The sequence below is a fragment of the Ziziphus jujuba genome, chromosome 6 (assembly GCF_031755915.1).
Source record: "Ziziphus jujuba cultivar Dongzao chromosome 6, ASM3175591v1".
NCBI lineage: Eukaryota > Viridiplantae > Streptophyta > Magnoliopsida > Rosales > Rhamnaceae > Ziziphus > Ziziphus jujuba.
The window spans coordinates 11,230,456-11,248,739 of NC_083384.1; the positions used below are offsets into that span (position 1 = coordinate 11,230,456).

Genomic DNA, 18,284 nt, shown 5'->3' on the forward strand with positions numbered 1-18,284 from the left:
CATTATACCTTCATCCAGAAGCAGCCCTTCAAATAGGTGAACGTTTAGGGAAGGTCTTTAAAGAGCCTATTAACATGAAAACAGTCGTTGCACATCGATATCTCCGACTTAGAGTGGATATTGATACTGATAATCCTCTACCGGCGGGTTTCTTTCTGGAGAGACTAGAAGGGGAGGAGCCTTGGATTCAGTTCAAGTTTGAAAGACTAGGAGACTTTTGTTACAGATGTGGAAGGCTGGCACATATCACTGGTAAATGCCATTTCGGGCAACCAGCAACGATCAGAACAGGAACAGGTGTAGAGGCCCGTCTGTATGGTCTGTGGCTCAGATATGAGTCATCGGAAAGTTTACTGTTCGTAAATACGCCGCTGGAGGTTAGTGAACAGACGCAGCTACGAAATAGAGTCAATCAAATAGGGGACATAGGTTTGGTTATTCCCAATAATTTTTGGCTAGATGAACACTCTGCACCAAAAATTAACGGAGCTCGAGGATAAAGAGAAGGGTAACAGCAGCCATCTTCAGAAATGGGAGGAGTCAGAGTTTGAGAATATCAAAGAAATTTGCCCAGAGATCGATGTACTCAGCCTGACTTTGCGCAGACACTAGCTTGGTTTTGAGAAGGATCTTCAAGCGGCAGTTTTGTGGAAAATCAAAAGCCCCAATTTCAGCTCAATGGGCCTAACAAATTGGGCCGCAAATATTATTCGGACTATTGCAACTTCAAAAGCAAATGAAAGAAGAGACATAGGATAGGTTGACCTGACTATATTGAAGCCAGGGTATTTGATCCAATATCTTTATTTAAAATGTGTTAATGAAATCTATCCATTGAATTTTTTTGATTTTATTTTTTGATTTTTATATATTTTCAAATTATTCTTTTCAAATATCAAAAAAGAAAAATTAAGTTCTAAAGGGAGCATGACGAAGAAGGAGAGGAAGAAAAAGTGAGAAAGAATGGCAAAGTGGCTTGGGATGACCAAAGAGTTCTTCAGGAGGAGGAGGGACGGAAGTCAACAATCATGGTTTAGATGGTTCTTCCTTGTAGAATCTAAGATGAAAATGCAGGGATTAAAGTGTGGAACTGAATGTCTATCTAGAAATTTGCAGATGATGTATTGCTGGACAAGTCAAATATGGCTGTTTCAAAATATCAGACTGAGTGCATGGATGCTAAAGGATTAGCAGAACCAAACTATCAAACTGGAGAGGTAAGTTGCTGTGAAATATGTTTATATAACTTATATTCTTAATTTTATTTTATTTTTCTAAAAATAATTAATTTCACATCAAAATTCAACGTTTTGGAACTTATAAATTACTTCTTCATTCATAATTTGTCACAATTAGACAAAAGATAATGGCAATATCTGATTTTTGTTTGAATTATTCACTTCTTTATTTGGTAGGCCGATAATTCCCAAAAAAAATACTTTATAAAAGAATATAACTTTGTAAACTGTAATGTTTTTTTTTTTTTTTTTAAAGCTATTTGGGACATGTTGAGAGAAGTATTTTTTAATTCAAACTTGTCCCAAAAAAAAAAAAAAATCCAAGTTTCATTATCTTAAATTTTTAAAATTTTTGTTCCTTCCTATATTTTCCATGCACCAAATACTAAAGAATTTTCAAAATCAATTTCTGGAAAATGATTTCTCATTGAAATAATGTAATAAACATTTTAGTGTGTTATTCATACAAGGAAAACATTATATTTTGCTTATGCTATCTTAGTAGTCCGTTGGAAAAAATATTAACATAGATGCATTGAAGAAATGTATTAGTACAATACAATGGTCTCGTATATATTATGAAATAATTACAATAACAATTATGGATAGGATTGCCTAAAGGTGATATATAAACTTATTCTTTCATCTTATATTTTAATTGGTAAAAAAGTAAATTTATGCCCCTGTTTTTTATTTCTTTCATGCACAGACTATATATATATATATATATATATTACATGCATCGGTAACAATGGGTTATAATGTTTTTTCAAAGAATAACTCATGGGCTTGGTTTATCTTAGGATTGCATTTTTTATCTTGCCATGGAAAAATAAGTTATTGTGGAGATTGGCGGCTCAAAAAAGGAGGTATAATATTAAACCAAAAGTATATTTCAATGAATTTTACACAACTTTATTATCAATTAAAGACGTAAATATTTGAAATATATTTCTATTTCATTCACATTTACATACTTTTTAGTTATGATTCTTTCAAAAAAATATATATATAAAAAATGTATATATTAAATTATAATTTTAGTTCTTGGGTTGCTGTAAATACATATCGATGGCAGAATATGATGATCACATATTAGAAAATTTTAAGGTCTATTTCATTTTTCTACATTAAGCCCACTCAAACTATCCCACTTGCAAATTTTGATGATCCAATTAGAAATTTCTCCAATAATCATCAAGAAGATTATATATTTTGGAGTTAATATTTTTTGCCTTGTGGTATTGGATAAGAGTAAGACATTATATTCCATTTGTTGCTCAAATTAATATTCATATGTTTTGTACATTGAAAAACATTTAATATTTTTGTGGTTAGGTTGAGATACTAGTTTTGTACTTTGAAATTTGACTCCTAACAAATTCTGCAAAATGCCTGCACCTCAGTTGAAGAATTTTGAAGGTCTTTTATCGACTGCAGTAAACTCTTGTAAGTGGATTATTTAAATTCTGCATAGAGCAGGTAATTCACCAGAAGAATTCTGATAGCAGTTATATTTCTTGGTGATGATATACCTAAAACAAATTTGGAAAAGGAAGGTGTATTTGCTATATGATAATAATAATTCCGATACATAGTTGCATTAGCCATTCCTTACGATAGTTACTTGTTTACATGGATGACTTTCTTTGTTTGTTTTTCCTTTTGTAAACAAAGAATCTGACGATAGTTGCTCTCTTTCTTTGTTTGACAGGTTCAACTTAAAGAAGCTCACATATGAAGAAAGGAAGAACCAGTTAATTAAAGAATTAACTAAATTTGGGCAGTGGCATAAATTTTCAAAGGCACATAGCCTAAATTTTTCTCCCTAATTTTGTCTTTATTTTTGATGAAGTATGGAAGAATGTGAATTTTTTATGTTGAGGAATGTGGATTTTGTATGCTGGAAGAATTATACGTTGTGTTTTTTGTATGCTAAAAGTATGGAGATTGAAGACTGAATTGTGGAGAATAGAAATTGAAGTTTTGGAAGAATTCTATGTTTTGTTTGGTTTTTTAATTGTATATTCTATTTAACTTGAAGTTTTATTTTGTTTATTTGCATTACAAGGTCATATAAATGGCGACATTGACATATTCTCCATCAACTAGCTAAAGCAAAATTCTAAGTGAATTAGCTCATAATTTATATCACGTGTGCAATATCTTTGTCCCCAAAATTTATATTTATGTAGACTCACATATAATGTGCATCATAGTTTTGTTCACATATTGTTTAATATATTATGTAAGTTGTTTCATATATTTAAAGTCTAAATACACTACTATATCTTGGTTGTTTACTTTTTAAAAAAATAATAATAATAATAATTTAAAGCATTTTATCCTCCTAATGCAGCTCTCTTATGTTAACTATGATTTGGAGGAAATGGATTTTATTATGTCCATGAGAGAAAATAACTTGATGATCTTTTGCTTTATTCTTTTATATGACATTCTCTAAATTATTACCATGTAGTTTTGTATGTTATCGGTATTTGATTTGTTTACCTAAAGAGCTTTTCTTTTATGTTGTCTAACCATATACAATAAACTTTTCTTTGGGAACATGGATACAGCCTTTTTTCTTTGGGGACATGTTTACAACCTTTCTTTATCATAGTGTTGGGAATGAGGAGTGTACTTGATTAGGCTGGTAAAATTTCTGTCTGAAAGTCTTTACACACTTTTCAATTTATTAGAGTTGATTTTCTCTAGATTGCATCATTCATTTCATAAGCACCCTTATTTGGTAGTCACTGAAGCATATTATTCATTTAAATTTGACAGATAATGCACATGCCATATAGAGAAACCTGGCTTTCCTTGTGTCCATGCAATTGCAGCATGTAAGCATCAACATATTTCTCCATATATCCTTTGCTCGGTGCATTACTTAGTTGACTCACTCTGTGATGCATATTCGGAAACCATATATCCACTTGGAGATAAATGTCAGTGGCATGCTCTAGATGATGTCATAAACCAGCTTGTACTTCCACCTAAGATTGGCAAACAGTCAGGAAGACCAAGAAAGAAGAGGATTCAATCTTAAGGAGAGGAGCGTCATCAATATAGATGCGGAAGGTGCAAATAGATTGGTCACAGCAGCCGATCATGCTCAGCCGCCATACCTCTTGATAGCACTGCCAACCAACAGCACCATTTGACTGAAGGACCATAAATCGCTCTACGCTATATTAAGAATATGAGGGCATGCTATGTGGTATGCGTGTGTTATGCAATGTAGTATGGAATGCAATTAGTAGCTCAACCGCATAACGTGTGTTTTGGCATAATAGACGTTGGTTTTATGTGTTGTTTTGTTGGAAAAGTCATTTGTCGTATTGTGTTGATAAAATATCAATGACCCTAAACAGAAAAAAACTACAAAAGTTCGGAAAAAGTTCTCAAATTGGCAAAAATATTTGGTTACCGTAGGTTTCATCGGTAATTACCGAAACCCCTGTGGTAATCACATTTTTCCAATTTTTTGGCCCCCACAATTTCCCTAATGTGTGTTAAATGAAAAAACATGTAAAATATACATTCTTCAATGATCCTAAAAAAAAAAAAATCCAAAAGTTCTGAAAAAATTCTCAAATTTGCACAAAAATTTGATTACCGTAGGGCATTCGATAATTACCGATGAAACCTACAGTAATCAATTTATACTTGCTGGAAAAATTATCGTAGAAATCATCGGTAGTTACCAGAACCCCTATGGTAATCACATTCGACAACTTTTTTGGCCCCCACAAGTCCCCTAATGTGTGTTAAATGCAACAACATGCAAAATATACATTTTTCAATGATCCTAAGGAGAAAAAATCATAAAAGTTCTGAAAACGTTTTCAAATTGGCACCAAAATTTAATTACCATAGGGCCTTCGGTAATTACCGATAAAACCTACGGTAATCAATTTATACTTGCTGAAAAAATTACCGAAGGTTTCATCGGTAATTATCGAAACCCCTGTGGTAATCATATTTTACCAATTTTTTGGCCCCCACAACTCCCCTAATGTGTGTTAAATGCAAAAACATACAAAATATACATTTTTCAATGATCCTAAGGAGAAAAAACCACAAAAGTTCTTAAAAAATTTTCAAATTGGCAAAAAAATTTGATTGCCGTAAGGCCTTCGGTAATTACCGATGAAACCTTCGGTAATTTTTCCAGCAAGTATAAATTGATTACCGTAGATTTTATCGGTAATTACCGAAGGCCCTATGGTAATCAAATTTTTGTGTCAATTTGAAAACTTTTTCAGAACTTTTAGGGTTTTTTCTCTTTATGATCATTGAAGAATGTATATTTTGCATGTTTTTGCATTTAACACACATTAGGAGACTTGTGGGGGCCAAAAAATTGGTAAAATGTGATTACCACTGGGGTTTCGGTAATTACCGATGAAACCTTTGGTAATGTTTCCAGCAAGTATAAATTGATTACCATAGGTTTCATCGGTAATTACCGAAGGCCCTATGGTAATCAAATTTTTGTGCCAATTTAAAAACTTTTTCAGAACTTTTGGTGTCAGGACCCGTCCAAAATTTCTCACCGGAACCTTAGACAAGCCCTGATCTCAGGAAAACCCTACCGGACCCTCCAATGGAAAATCCGGCAGAACCTCCCCTAAGTGTTGGACTTACCACAATTTTCCTGCACTGAAAATACACTTCTATATACACCACCTTATTCCTCCCACATTACTACAATTTAAGTTCCACAACTGGCAGCACTTCGATAAACAAATTATATGAAAGGCATATAATGGAATTAATTTAGTAAATAACTAATTAAAATATACCATCATAGATTCTCATCCGCCCACACCACCCACTTAGTGCTGCACATGTCAAATACATTTCAATATTGTTTTACAAATATGCCAATGCGTAACATAGAAAGAAAGGTAAAACAACAACACATTAACAATAAAAAAAAACGATAACAAACGTTTTAATGATAATGGTATTAATGTAACTTGCCTGAGGGCTATCATATTCCCATATATGCCCGAGGGCGATCACCTATCCAAAGGCTACCACATAACCACACCTGCCCAAGAGCTATCTCACTTATCCAAAGGTTACCATTTGTCCGAGAACTATTATACTTGCCCAATGGCTATCTTTCTTGCCCGTAAGCTGTGATACTTATCCGAAGGTACCATATGATAGTAATAATAATAAAACAATAACAAAATTAATATTAAAGATCTCATAATAGTGTTAATAAAAAAAAATAAAATAAAAAATAATAATCAATATTATTTACTAAAATCTCAATAACTGACAATAGCAACTGCAATAATACTTAATAATAGTTTTGTTAATAAATACCATTGATAATAACAATAATAACAACTTAAAATCCATAGCATAAAATGAAATATGCACGTTCATAATGGAGATATGTACGATACCTTCTAACATACTACGTGATCCATTATTCCAGCTGTCACCGGCACTTTGCTACCAATACAAACCAGGGTGGTTGCCTATATTGGCCGTTCGATCCCCTGGACTCGTAGGCAACATGGTTATGAGGCTAGCTCTACATGGACCACATTGGTTCGCCGTCTCCGTATGGTGCGGTATACACAGTATAATATCAAATAATATAATATACAAATATATGTATGAACATATAAAAAATACCTGATGCACCATACTATATACCAGTGGTGCCCGAAGGTACCCAGCGTCCCGAGCATTGACTGACAGGAGGTTAGAGAGAGAAACTTGCATACGGTCGTTTTGGCGTCCCAACAGCGCCGCTGCTTAAGCCGTCATCCCGGCCATGGAGGGGGGCGGCTTATGGCCAATATTAAACTTGCTTGCCCTTGGTCCGATGGCAACTCACGGGAGACATTACAACTCACACGCTTATTATAATCACATATACAGTACAAAACACCGGTACGTGTATGGGTGCATCTTAAAAAAAACTATAAATTTCATAACATTATAAAATATTAAATTTAGATAAAATATAATCCAATTCATATGCTTTTATCAAATACATAAACAATAATAATAAATAATAAATAATCAAATATACAGATATTCTTGATCACAATAATTTAATATAGTTATTATTATTATTATTATTTTATTTTTCTCAAACCTTCAATTCAATTTATACCAAAATTGTCATCAAGGCCACATACAATTTCACATACAAGTAAATATACAGAAATGCATTAACGATATAGCAATACAGTTTATTATAAGTCATCCATAGATATCTACGTATATATTCACATATATATATATATATACATTTTCACACATTTAAATATATATATACACGGTAAAACCTTTAACAAACAATTTAACAAGTGAAATGTCCAGATACATATGTATAAATACATTTTTGATATGCATAATCAAAGGCTTCAACAATACATATTTATACATATATATATATACCCACTCACACTTCTCAATACATATTCACATATCACCATGTATTTATATACATTACCGCACATGTATATATACATATATATAATACGTGTATTTGCCAATATTCCCATACACATGTATACAGAAAACACACACACACACACATATATATATAATATACAATTTAATTTAAATCTCCATTTTTCATATTTAATTTAATAATTTAATCAAAAATAACAACCTCTCAAATACACATCCATAATTTACAAACAAAATATCAATGCGAAGCTAAAGATACGGAGAATACAATTCTAACCTTCGATTGACTTGAATCTACCGGTGGTGACCGGAATTTTCATCGGAAGTCGCTGCCAACTTGCCCCTCCTTTGTACACTGAAGGAGCTCGAATTGGAGCAAACGAAGGTCACCATTAGCTTTAGAGGATCCAAATTAAGGGAAAGAGATCGAGAACACAGTCGGAAACGGCAGGAATCCGGTGACCGGACGGGATGCTGCCGCCGGCTTCCATGGCTGTTTCCCAACACGTCAACGACTTCCTCGGCAGCACACTTCGATTAAGCTCACATGATGGTCTGCCAGGTGGTGTGGTCGGTGCAGCTTGGGTGCGTCGGAACATGGTGGATTCGGCCGGAGAGAGAGAGACGGCTGCTGCCGCTCCCACCGCCCGATCTGGGCGCGTCACCACCTGACCGGCCACCAAATTTGGCAGCCAAGCTCACCGGCGACTGAGTTATGCCTATGGCCGGTGCGTCTAAGCAGTGGGTGGCGGGAAATGATGAAAGCCGATGAACCCGAGGGAGAGGAGAAAGGAGGAAGAAGAAGAAGAAGGTCCCATGCCCCCCCCCCCCCCCCCCCCCCCCCCCCCCCCCCTTTTCACGTGCGAAGAAGAAAAGAAAAAGAAAAAGAAAAAAAGAAAAAAGAAAATAGATAAACAATTATATAAAATAATATTAAAATAATATTATTGTATAGAATAATAATAAAATAATAAGGTTTTTAATCATGGTTGACATGTGGTATCTCACCATTGTGACACATGGCACCCTTTAATAAGTCATACGTGGCACACTGTTCACATATTTAAAAATAATATTAAAATAATACTGTATTTGAAAAATTTGCAGATTCATAACCTTTTAACCAGATGTCCAATTTAAACGTGCTGCTAGTCTATGAACTTGTATCAATGAGTACTTCACAACCATGCATGAGTTAAAGCTCAACTTTGCATGAACAAAAAGTCAACTCCGGCATGCCTTGGACAGTTTGGACTTTAACTTGTTTACTCATAACTTTCAAACCGTAGCTCCGTTTTCAATGTGCTACTAGTCTATGAACTCATGATAATGTGTACTTTTTAACAGTACCTTGGTCAACGTGAAATTTCATTAGGAGCAAAAAGTCAACATTTAACTCATTCTCGGTCAACGACGGTCAAACTCGGTCAACCTTGATCAAATTTGAGAAATTTCCGGTGTACTTCGGGACGGGGTGTTACATTTGGGGTTTTTTCTCCTTAGTATTATTGAAGAATGTATATTTTGAATGTTTTTGCATTTAACACACATTAGGAGACTTGTGGGGGCCAAAAAATTGGTAAAATGTGATAACCATACGAGTTTCGATAATTACCGATGAAACCTACGGTAATTTTTCCAGCAACTACAAATTGATTATCGTAGGTTTCATCGGTAATTACCGAAGACCCTACAATAATCCAAAACCAAAGGACATTGCTCGCCATTAAAACAACAATTGAAGATCTACCAAAACCATCAAGTGGACCAAAATTGAAATCCAGAACCAAAGGACTAATTGGAAAGTAAACCGTATTCCCAGCTATGGCTCCCAAAGCCCCAAAGAGAACATTCAATTGCTTCTCCGACCTCCTTGATGCAGATTTTTCAAAAGAAACCTTGGTGAGCAACGTCAAAAACTTAAAAACACACACAAATCCTAGTAGAATCGGAACAAAATCGCCATTTGCTAAAGACCCAGATTCTTCTGATCCACCATTCAAGTATTTCTGAAGAAACAAAAAAGAAATAACCACAAGTAAGAAGGTAAAAGTATTCCGATACTCATAGAAATAAAGGCAAGATTGAAGATGGGCATCGTCGAGCATTAGCCTGAAGATCTGAGCATTGCTTTCATTGAACTCAAACTTGTTGTCCTTGGATTTGGTTCTCTTTCTAATCTCAGCATTGGTTTTGGATGAAAATCCAAAAGCTGAATTGAAGAAGCCACAAAAGGTTTTCTTGTATTAGATCTCAAATAAAGGACATCCAGGTCTTTTAAAATTTTTTTAAGAGTGTAATGGATATTAAAGGATAAAACAAAAAAGTTCACCAATGTTAGGGTATATATCGTCATAGCCCTTCTAAAGAGGGCACTGGGCCAAATTCCCCTTGAAGCTATTGTATTGGGCCCGCCAGTGGTAATTAAAGCATCAGTAAAGAAGGATTACCAAAAAAGGAAGGACAAGCTCAGCCCCTTGCGCAAGCGGCCGGCCCTTGTGGAGCTTTTTGGACCCCCACGAAGCTTTTTAAGATTAGAGGAGCCCACTGAGACAGGATTTCAAGGGGAAATTAATCAAGTTTTTTCTGAAATTGATCCCCAAAAACACCCAGACCTTTAATCTTACTTCAAGGATCTTGGTGAAGGAGAGTCAGAGGCCATTGGGGATGTTGAAGCTCTGGCTAGAAATTTCAATACTGCTTCACCAAGAGAAAAAGGAAGTGACCAAGTTAGAGAGAGCGGACGGGCATGGTCTTGGAAGAGAGAAGCACAAAGAAGAGCTCAATCCCAATCGCAAACAAACCAAAATAGAGAAGGAGAGGCATGCTCCTCCTCTAGGAGGAAACTGGATTTTCAATAGGCCGGGGTGGTGGGCCTTATCATAACCCCCCCCCTTTCAGACTTGAAATTTTTTTCCTGGAGCTGTAGGGGTTGGGTTAGCCCAGAGGTTACCATCGTGATGAAGAGTTTAGTGCGACATCACCATCCATCTTGTATTTTTCTCTGTGAGACGAAAAGCAATAGAAACCGCCTAGAACGGGTTTGCAGAAGGCTAGGATTCCATAATGCTGAAATTGTAGAAGCAAAAGGAAGTGCTGGGGGTCTGTGTTTGATGTGGACGGACGACTACAACATCAGGATTTCTTGGAGTAGCGATCAGATTGTTTGTAGAAATGTTTCTGGATTTGGAAGGGAATATCAGTTGGTGTTTCCTAGCTTGTCATAGCCCCCCCTAACTCATAAAAGTGTGAATTCTAGACTCACATAGCAGGCGTGGCTTTGAATTTTGATAGACCTTGGTTGCTTTTTGGAGACCTTAACGCGGTCACTGATGCTTCGGAAAAGTTTGAAGGCTGCCCAATCTGGAAAAAGAAGCTTTTTTTGAAAAATTTCCTTCACGAAGTGAACAGATGCGATCTGGGCTGCATAGGAGGGAAGTTTACTTGGGACAATAGGTAGAAGGGCCAAGCTCTTATCAGAAAGCGTCTGGACAGGGCAGTGGCACATAGGGATTGGATGGCTATCTTCCCGCTAACTTTAGTAGAACATCTCCTCTGTGAAGAATCAGACCATTGTCCAATTCTTACTCACTTGAACGGTGAAGAGAAGAAGCTAAAGAGACCTTTTAGATTCATGGAGGCCTAGACAAACTACAGATCGAGCATCTATGTGGTCGAAAAGGCTTGGAATGCTGACTGTCGTTCGAGTATGGACTGCCATAAATTAAAGAGAAGTATCCAAGAAATTGCAAAGGCCCTAAGAATATGAAACAAGGAGTTTTTTGGTTTTACGAATATCGAAATCAATCAATTAGAGGCCGAGCTTAAATGTCTTCAACAGAAGGACGACAAAGACGATATGAAAGAAGCTGAAACCTGGGAGAAGTTGAGAATGCATAGGGCTAGGTGCGAATCTATCTTAAGGCAGAAATCAAAGGAATTGTGGCTAAAGGAGGGAGACAAGAACTCAAAAAATTTCCATGCTAGTCTCCTTAATAGAAGAAGGAAAAACTTAATTCAATCCATTAAGGTAGACTAAAAATGGATTGTTAAACAACACTAAATAGATCAATACTTTCTGCAGAAGTTTACAGACCTTTACAAGTCTAACCTTCCGAGAATCCTGGAGGAAATGAAAAATCAAGGGGGAAATTTAATCTTTCAGGAAGTAAATCTTGAGCTTATGAGGATTCCTACAGTGGAAGAAATTAAAGAGGCCGTATAGAGCTTGCATCCTCTAAAGAGCCCAGGACCAGATGGCTTTCCAGGTATTTTCTTTCGGTTTTACTGGAGATCGGTTCAATCTAAGATCGTTAACTTTACTTAGGAATGCTTTAGACTAAAGAGGATTCCCCTCTCGGTGAATGATTCTTTTATTGTTTTGATCCCTAAGGTCAACTAGCCGTAAAATTTTAACCAGTTTAGACCAATTAGTCTTTGTAATTTTGTCTACAAAATTGTTACTAAGATCTTAGCAGGAAGACTCAACAACATCATCGGAAAAATCATCTTCCCTAGCCAAGGAGCTTTCTTCAGAGGTCGGTGGATTGCAGAGAACACCGTGGTCACTCATGAACTCATTCATAAAATCCGGAACCACAAAGGGAAAAAAGGCTTGATGATGATTAAAATTGATTTGAAGAAGGCTTTTGACCGCCTCAAATGGAATTTGTTCAATAAAGCGATGGAGATGTGGGGCTTCTTCAATGAGTTTAGGTGGATGATCAGAAGCTACTTAAGCTCAGTGCATTTCTCTCTTCTCATTAATGGAAGTGGCTTTTTCAAGCCAGAACGTGGAATCCGCCAAGGTGACCCCCTGTCACCAATCCTCTTTAACCTTTGCTCAGAAATCCTCTCTAGGCTTTTGCTGAAGGAAGAAGACCAGGGTAGACTTCATGGATTTAAAGTGGACCGAAGTGCTCCTTCGATTTCTCACTTGATGTATGCGAACGATCTTTTAATTTATTACCGTGCTAATCCTCAAAATGTAGCTGTCGTAGAGGATTGTCTGTCTTGATTTTGCAGTTGGTCGGGTCAGGAAATTAATAGAGAGAAATCCAACATTTTCTTCTTGAAGTCTACCTCTCGGCAAGATAGGAGAGTCATTAAAGAAATTTTGGGTTTCAAGAATATGGGACCCAAACCTATTTATCTGGGGAATTCTTTTGTTTTTGGCAGGAATAGATCTCGTGAATTCTTTAATCTAAAAGAGATTATCAAAGACTTGAAGGATGGAATAAGTAGTTACTTTCAAAAGCGGGGAAAGTTACCTTGATTAAATTAGTCGTTCAAGCTATCCCTAGTTATACCATGTCCACTTTCCTTTTACCCTTAAGTCTCAGTGACGAATTGGATGCTCTGGTTAGGAAATTCTGGTGGGAGTCCAAACCAAATGCCAAGGGATTTCTTCCGTTGAAGGCTTGGAAAGACATTTGCAAACCTAAGGATTTGGGAGGGTTGGGTTTTAGAAGTTTCAGGTAGATGAATCTAGCTCTATTAGCAAAGCTTGGCTGGAAAATTGTTTGCGGGGAGGAGTGCCTTTGGACCAAAGTGATGAAGACTAAGTATCTACGAAATAAGACCTTTTTTGGTCATAAGCTGAGAAAAGGTTCTTCGTGGGTTTGGAAAGGCATTATGAAAACCAGGAAAATTATTAGACAAGGTTCTTGTTTTCAAATTGGCGACAGGTCTGATATTGACTTTTGGAAGGACCCTTGGCTTCCAAGTCTTGACCTTAAAAGCCCCACCTCAAAGGATGGTGTTGATGCGCCTAGTTGGAGAAGAGTTTTCAAACTATGGGATGAGAGTACCTGGCAGTGGAAAGAACCTAAAATTCGGCAAATGTGCAGCTTAGAATTAGTGGAAGCTATTCTTAAAACTTTCCTGGCCTCGTGTATGTTGTAGGGATAAACTCATTTGGAAGGGAAACAAAGATGGAAAATTCTCTGTGAAGAGTTGTTATAATATGTTTTTTGAGAATGCGCAAAGTTCTTATAAGGACAGTTTAATGGAGGAAATTGTGGAGTTTGAAGACTCATGAGCGGCTCAAACTCTTTCTGCGGAGAGTGCTATCCAATGTGATTCCAACTCGAGAGGTGGTGGCCAACAGAATTGGTAAAGGAGACCGAAATTGTGTTTGGTGTGAAGATAACGAGGAAAAGGATCTTCACATTTTTAAAAATTGCCATTTCATAAGAAGGTTTGCTTTCGCCATTAAATGGGGCTGCAGATTGGACCACTGGGTGGTAAATGATGTTAAGGAGCTGGTTGCGCTATGTATCGATCCGAGAATGGAAGTTTGTGGCCAGAATTTGGATAAGAACTCTCTCTCTATTTTCTTATCTTCGTTGCTCTATTTTGTGTGGAAGTATAGAAATGATATGATTTTCACCAATCTCAACCTAAACCAAGACTTTGTGCTATGTTTCAATCAGATGGTCGATGAGTTTCTTTTCCTGAATAGGTTAATCAGTGAGCATCCTGAAAAAACCAAGGAATTTTGGTCAACTCCTCCTTTTGGATGGTGGAAAGTTAATACAGATGCTGCTTTCTACAATGGACAAGCTGGGATTGCCTTTATTGTGAGAGACTGGAAAGGGAAGACTATTTGTTTGGCTTCTAAGGTCATTTATTGTGGTTCCCCCTTTGAAGCATAAGTTAAAGCTATCTCCTGGGCAGCTATAGAGGCTTTAAGGAGGAAGTGGATTCAGTTACTTGGGTCTTCGGACTGTAGTAGTTTGGTTAACATCGTTTCTTCCTCAGAAGACCCTTCGGAGTGGGATACTAGATATGATCTGGTTTTTCTCAAAGATGTTTTCGAGAAGGAAGGGTGGTGCTTGAATTGGAATTTTAGAAATTCCAATAGGGTTGCTGACTTGTTGGCTAAGAAATCTCTTCAGCTTGGAATGTTTTTTTTAATTTTTCCAGTTGTAATTTTGATGCTCTTCCAGGGGATATCCAGGATTTAATTGCCTCTGATATTCTCGGAAATGATCTCTTTGTGTAACTCCCTCCCGCTTCTGGGAGGTTTTTTTTGCCTTGTGCAATGAATTTCTATTTACCAAAAAAAAAAAAAAAATGTAGAAGTAGCTATGGTTAACCCCAATATATGTACACATATTTTTTTTTTCAGGAGAAAAAATAATACATATACCATAATTGTATAAAAATGTTATCATGGACGACATTGCACCTTATAATAGACAACAATTATTTAACACCATCCGATTAACATATTTTATGTAATCAAATCAAAATTTACCAGGTGACTTTGCCTATGTTAGCAAAAGCATGTAATTAGAAGAGACGTGTGTAATTTAAGTGGTGTGTAATTTATTTATATGAAAACAATAAATAAATAAAAATAACCCCAAACGGTGAAACGAATAACTTTAAATAAATAGGCATGGTCGATCACATACGCCAGCCACAACCAGCAGGGCGGCGCGAGCGAATTAAGCCATGCCCATAGGAAGCCGTATAAAAAGCTGAACCCACCAACGACAAAGACCGAACCTCAAACATTCCCGCCTATGCGCCAACTCCAGCGTAGACGCACCGTCACTTCACTTGGACCTGCTCTGCAAGTACAACCACACCCCACTTCGGAAGCCAAGCCCACACTATTGATTGTTTCGGTATAAATCACAAATTTAATCTCGTTTTTATTTTGTCCAAACAGTAAAATTAAGATTTTTCCGACCTTTTATTTTGTAGTGGATGGTCCAGGCTCTTTAGCGCAGCAAGTATGCTAACATTGAATCTCATTTAAGCGAGACTTTTTTCTATTTACTACTGCTCAAGTTTTTGTGTATAAGATGTTTGATAATTTGTCTGTTAGATACTTTCTCTCTCTCTCTCTCTCTTTTTTTTTTTTTTTTTTTTTGGCTATTTTATTGCTTTAGGATTTGGGAACTTTATGTCTTATGGCAATTACCAAGTTCGAAATTTAAAAATATCTTCTTCTATGTTTTCTTTCTTAAACATTGATGATTAATTTGAACAGATGGTTCTGTTTTAAACGTCACATGCAAACACCTTGTTGATGCCTGGAAAATGGCATCTGGGAATATATTGTGGAAGTATACCAAGAAACTTTTCACGCTTGGGCTCGTAGGGCTTACTGTTTCAGATAGCTTTGCAAGTGTTTCTCCAGTTCGTGGTGCCTCTATGTCCCCTACATTCAATCCCAGCATCAGTTCTTTGATGGGATTGACAACTGGTAAATTATGTTTCACAGATTTCAAAGGATGTTTGCCTTCATATTTTTATTTTTGTATGTTTTGTTGTCTGATTGTTTTGGTTGCAGATGACTATGTTTTGGTTGAGAAAACGTGTCTCATGAAGTACAAATTTTCACATGGTGATGTGGTTGTTTTCAGGTAATCCTTTTTGCTTAATGCTGCTTTGTATTTCTGCACTGTTAATGCCGTCTTTGGTATATAAAAAATTGCTTATACACAGTTTACAGTTTAAAAAAAAAAAAAAAAAAAAACCAAAAAAAAAAAAGAAAAAGAAAATGTGATAGAAGCGATTCACTTGTAGTATAACGGCTAATGGAAAAAATGTGATTGGAGTTTCAAAATAGTTTATAGCTGGCTTGTACCCTGGGCTATATATTTTGCTAGTTGGATAAAAATATTCACCCAATAAAATGAGAATCAGATTAAAAAAAAAAAAAAAAAAAAAGGAATTCAAGGATGACTTTGATTGGTTTTCAGTTAGTCTTAGATTTAAAGTTCAAATGGTGAGTTGATTATTGTTGGGATACTGACAAAGCAGAGGCTGCAAGAAGTGTTAACCTTGAATTGATTATTGGAAAATTAGCATTTACTTGTATCATTCTGGACAAAGGTGCATAGTTTTGAATCAAGGTGTTCCTCCAATAGTGTTATGGAAGGTGAGGTATCATTGAAAGTCCTAAAGGATAGTATCATTGAGAAATAGGAAAATGATATAATAAGATCACCTGGAAATGAAAAATTGGATGGACATTACATTAATTTGGTTAGACAGGAACTTTAGTATTATATGTTTTAATGTAGTTGTAATGTTATGCAGCTCCCCTAGTAATCACAAGGAGAAGCACATAAAGAGAGTAATTGCCTTACCTGGTGATTGGATTGGAATTCGTCATACCTCTGATGTGCTGAGAATTCCAGATGGTCATTGCTGGGTTGAGGGAGATAATCCATCTTCTAGCATGGATTCAAATTCTTTTGGTCCGGTAAGTTAACCTTTTCATATTGGTTTTTCACCCAAAAGAGATGAAAATTTGATTAAAGAAATTGTTCATGCGATTCCTTTTGATGTTAAAAATTCAGAGACCTCCTATTTTTGTTAAAATAATTACTCAAACCTTCTTTAAGTTTCATACCTAGTGCACATTGTAGTCGTCTTTACTAGTCAATTAAAGGGAAAGGAATTCTTTGTTAGGCATATTCTTTATCAATTTTCAATATGTCCGAGGATGAAATAGCCATTTCATTTACGGTATGTTTAAGCAAAATTATGTAAACAAGGAAAGTGAAAAAATCACTTGTTCAAAATCTATTACTGTAATAATAGTCATTTCAAATATTATTGGGAAATCACTCTGTTCAAAATCTATTACTATAGTAATAGTTACTTAAGAGCTGGATAAAAATCATTTTCTTTTCCCCGTTTAATTTGTATGATGAGAGGATGGTGTAGACAAACAGGGTGGGTGTTCTAAGATTAGATTATGTGTTCCTTTGGAAATTAGGATAAAATTGGATGATACATGGACTGATTTGCAAAAACAAAGCTAGTACACCAATTTCACTTTGGACTCTCTTCAAACGCTAGTGACTAACTTATTCTGCCAACTACTGCTGTTCTATATTTAAATGATTGGTCAAAAAAGCATATAACTTTCTCATTCAAAATTTGAATCCATGAAAAGATTTGGTTTCTGTAGGATTTTTCTCTCTAAAAGTTACTTTAAAACATATCTTGCATCAATTAATTCCTTTTTATTTTTGCATTTTTGATTGGCAATAAGCACCTTACACTGTTGACTGAGTTAATTTCGATAAATAGTGGTGTGCTGTAATTTGCAGGTGTCTTAAAGTATGGCTATTCATTTATCTTCTTTTTAAACAATTTGGTTAAATTTGAACAAGCTGTTGTTGGCAGATTCCATTGGGCTTAGTGAAAGGAAGGGTGACCCACATTGTATGGCCTCCTCAGAGAATAGGTGCCGTGGAGAAAAGAATTCCCACAGACAGAATTTCTTCTATCTAGCTGGACTTCATTTACAGATTCGTGGGGGGGGAAAAAAAATTATTCTTCTTGATTCATAACTTTTTTGGACATTTGCAGAGGCAGAATAGTAAGATCGGATTGGTATTTTCTCGATGTCAAATTCTTTCCTTGACAGGCAGGCTCTGTATTAAAGATTTTCCTTTGTAAACTAACAGGTTGGATTGCTACATTAAACTAAGAGAAAAATGGATCCCCTTATATTCTCTCTGTTATAAGTTGATTTATACTTTGCGTACAAACAATTGTTCTTTGGTTGTTTGAAAACATCTTCTGAAAATAAATATGCACTTATAAATTATTGAA

At 35.8% G+C, this 18,284-nt stretch overlaps 1 protein-coding gene across 2 annotated transcripts; it reads left to right on the forward strand.

The window, feature by feature from the left end:
- Positions 1 to 15,068: 15,068 nt before the first annotated feature.
- On the forward strand, positions 15,069 to 18,284 carry LOC107430837 (uncharacterized). 2 transcript variants are annotated; one of them, XM_016041706.4, is made up of 6 exons: positions 15,069 to 15,331; positions 15,411 to 15,439; positions 15,700 to 15,915; positions 16,003 to 16,075; positions 16,755 to 16,920; positions 17,853 to 18,284. In XM_016041706.4, exons 3-6 carry the CDS (start codon positions 15,750 to 15,752, stop codon positions 17,958 to 17,960), a joined length of 513 nt encoding a protein of 170 aa, XP_015897192.2. In that variant the 5' UTR covers positions 15,069 to 15,331; positions 15,411 to 15,439; positions 15,700 to 15,749; the 3' UTR covers positions 17,961 to 18,284. The 2 variants fall into 2 exon arrangements, with proteins under 2 accessions (XP_015897192.2, XP_015897191.2); XM_016041705.4 differs by lacking the exon at positions 15,411 to 15,439 and having other exon boundaries at positions 15,078 to 15,331.

Coding starts and splice junctions, on each gene's coding strand:
- LOC107430837 (XM_016041706.4), top strand. CDS start 15,750: ATGGCATCTGGGAATATATTGTGGAAGTATACCAAGAAACTTTTCACG. Junction 16,076..16,754: donor GGTGATGTGGTTGTTTTCAG/GTAATCCTTTTT, acceptor AATGTTATGCAG/CTCCCCTAGTAATCACAAGG. Junction 16,921..17,852: donor ATTCAAATTCTTTTGGTCCG/GTAAGTTAACCT, acceptor TGTTGTTGGCAG/ATTCCATTGGGCTTAGTGAA.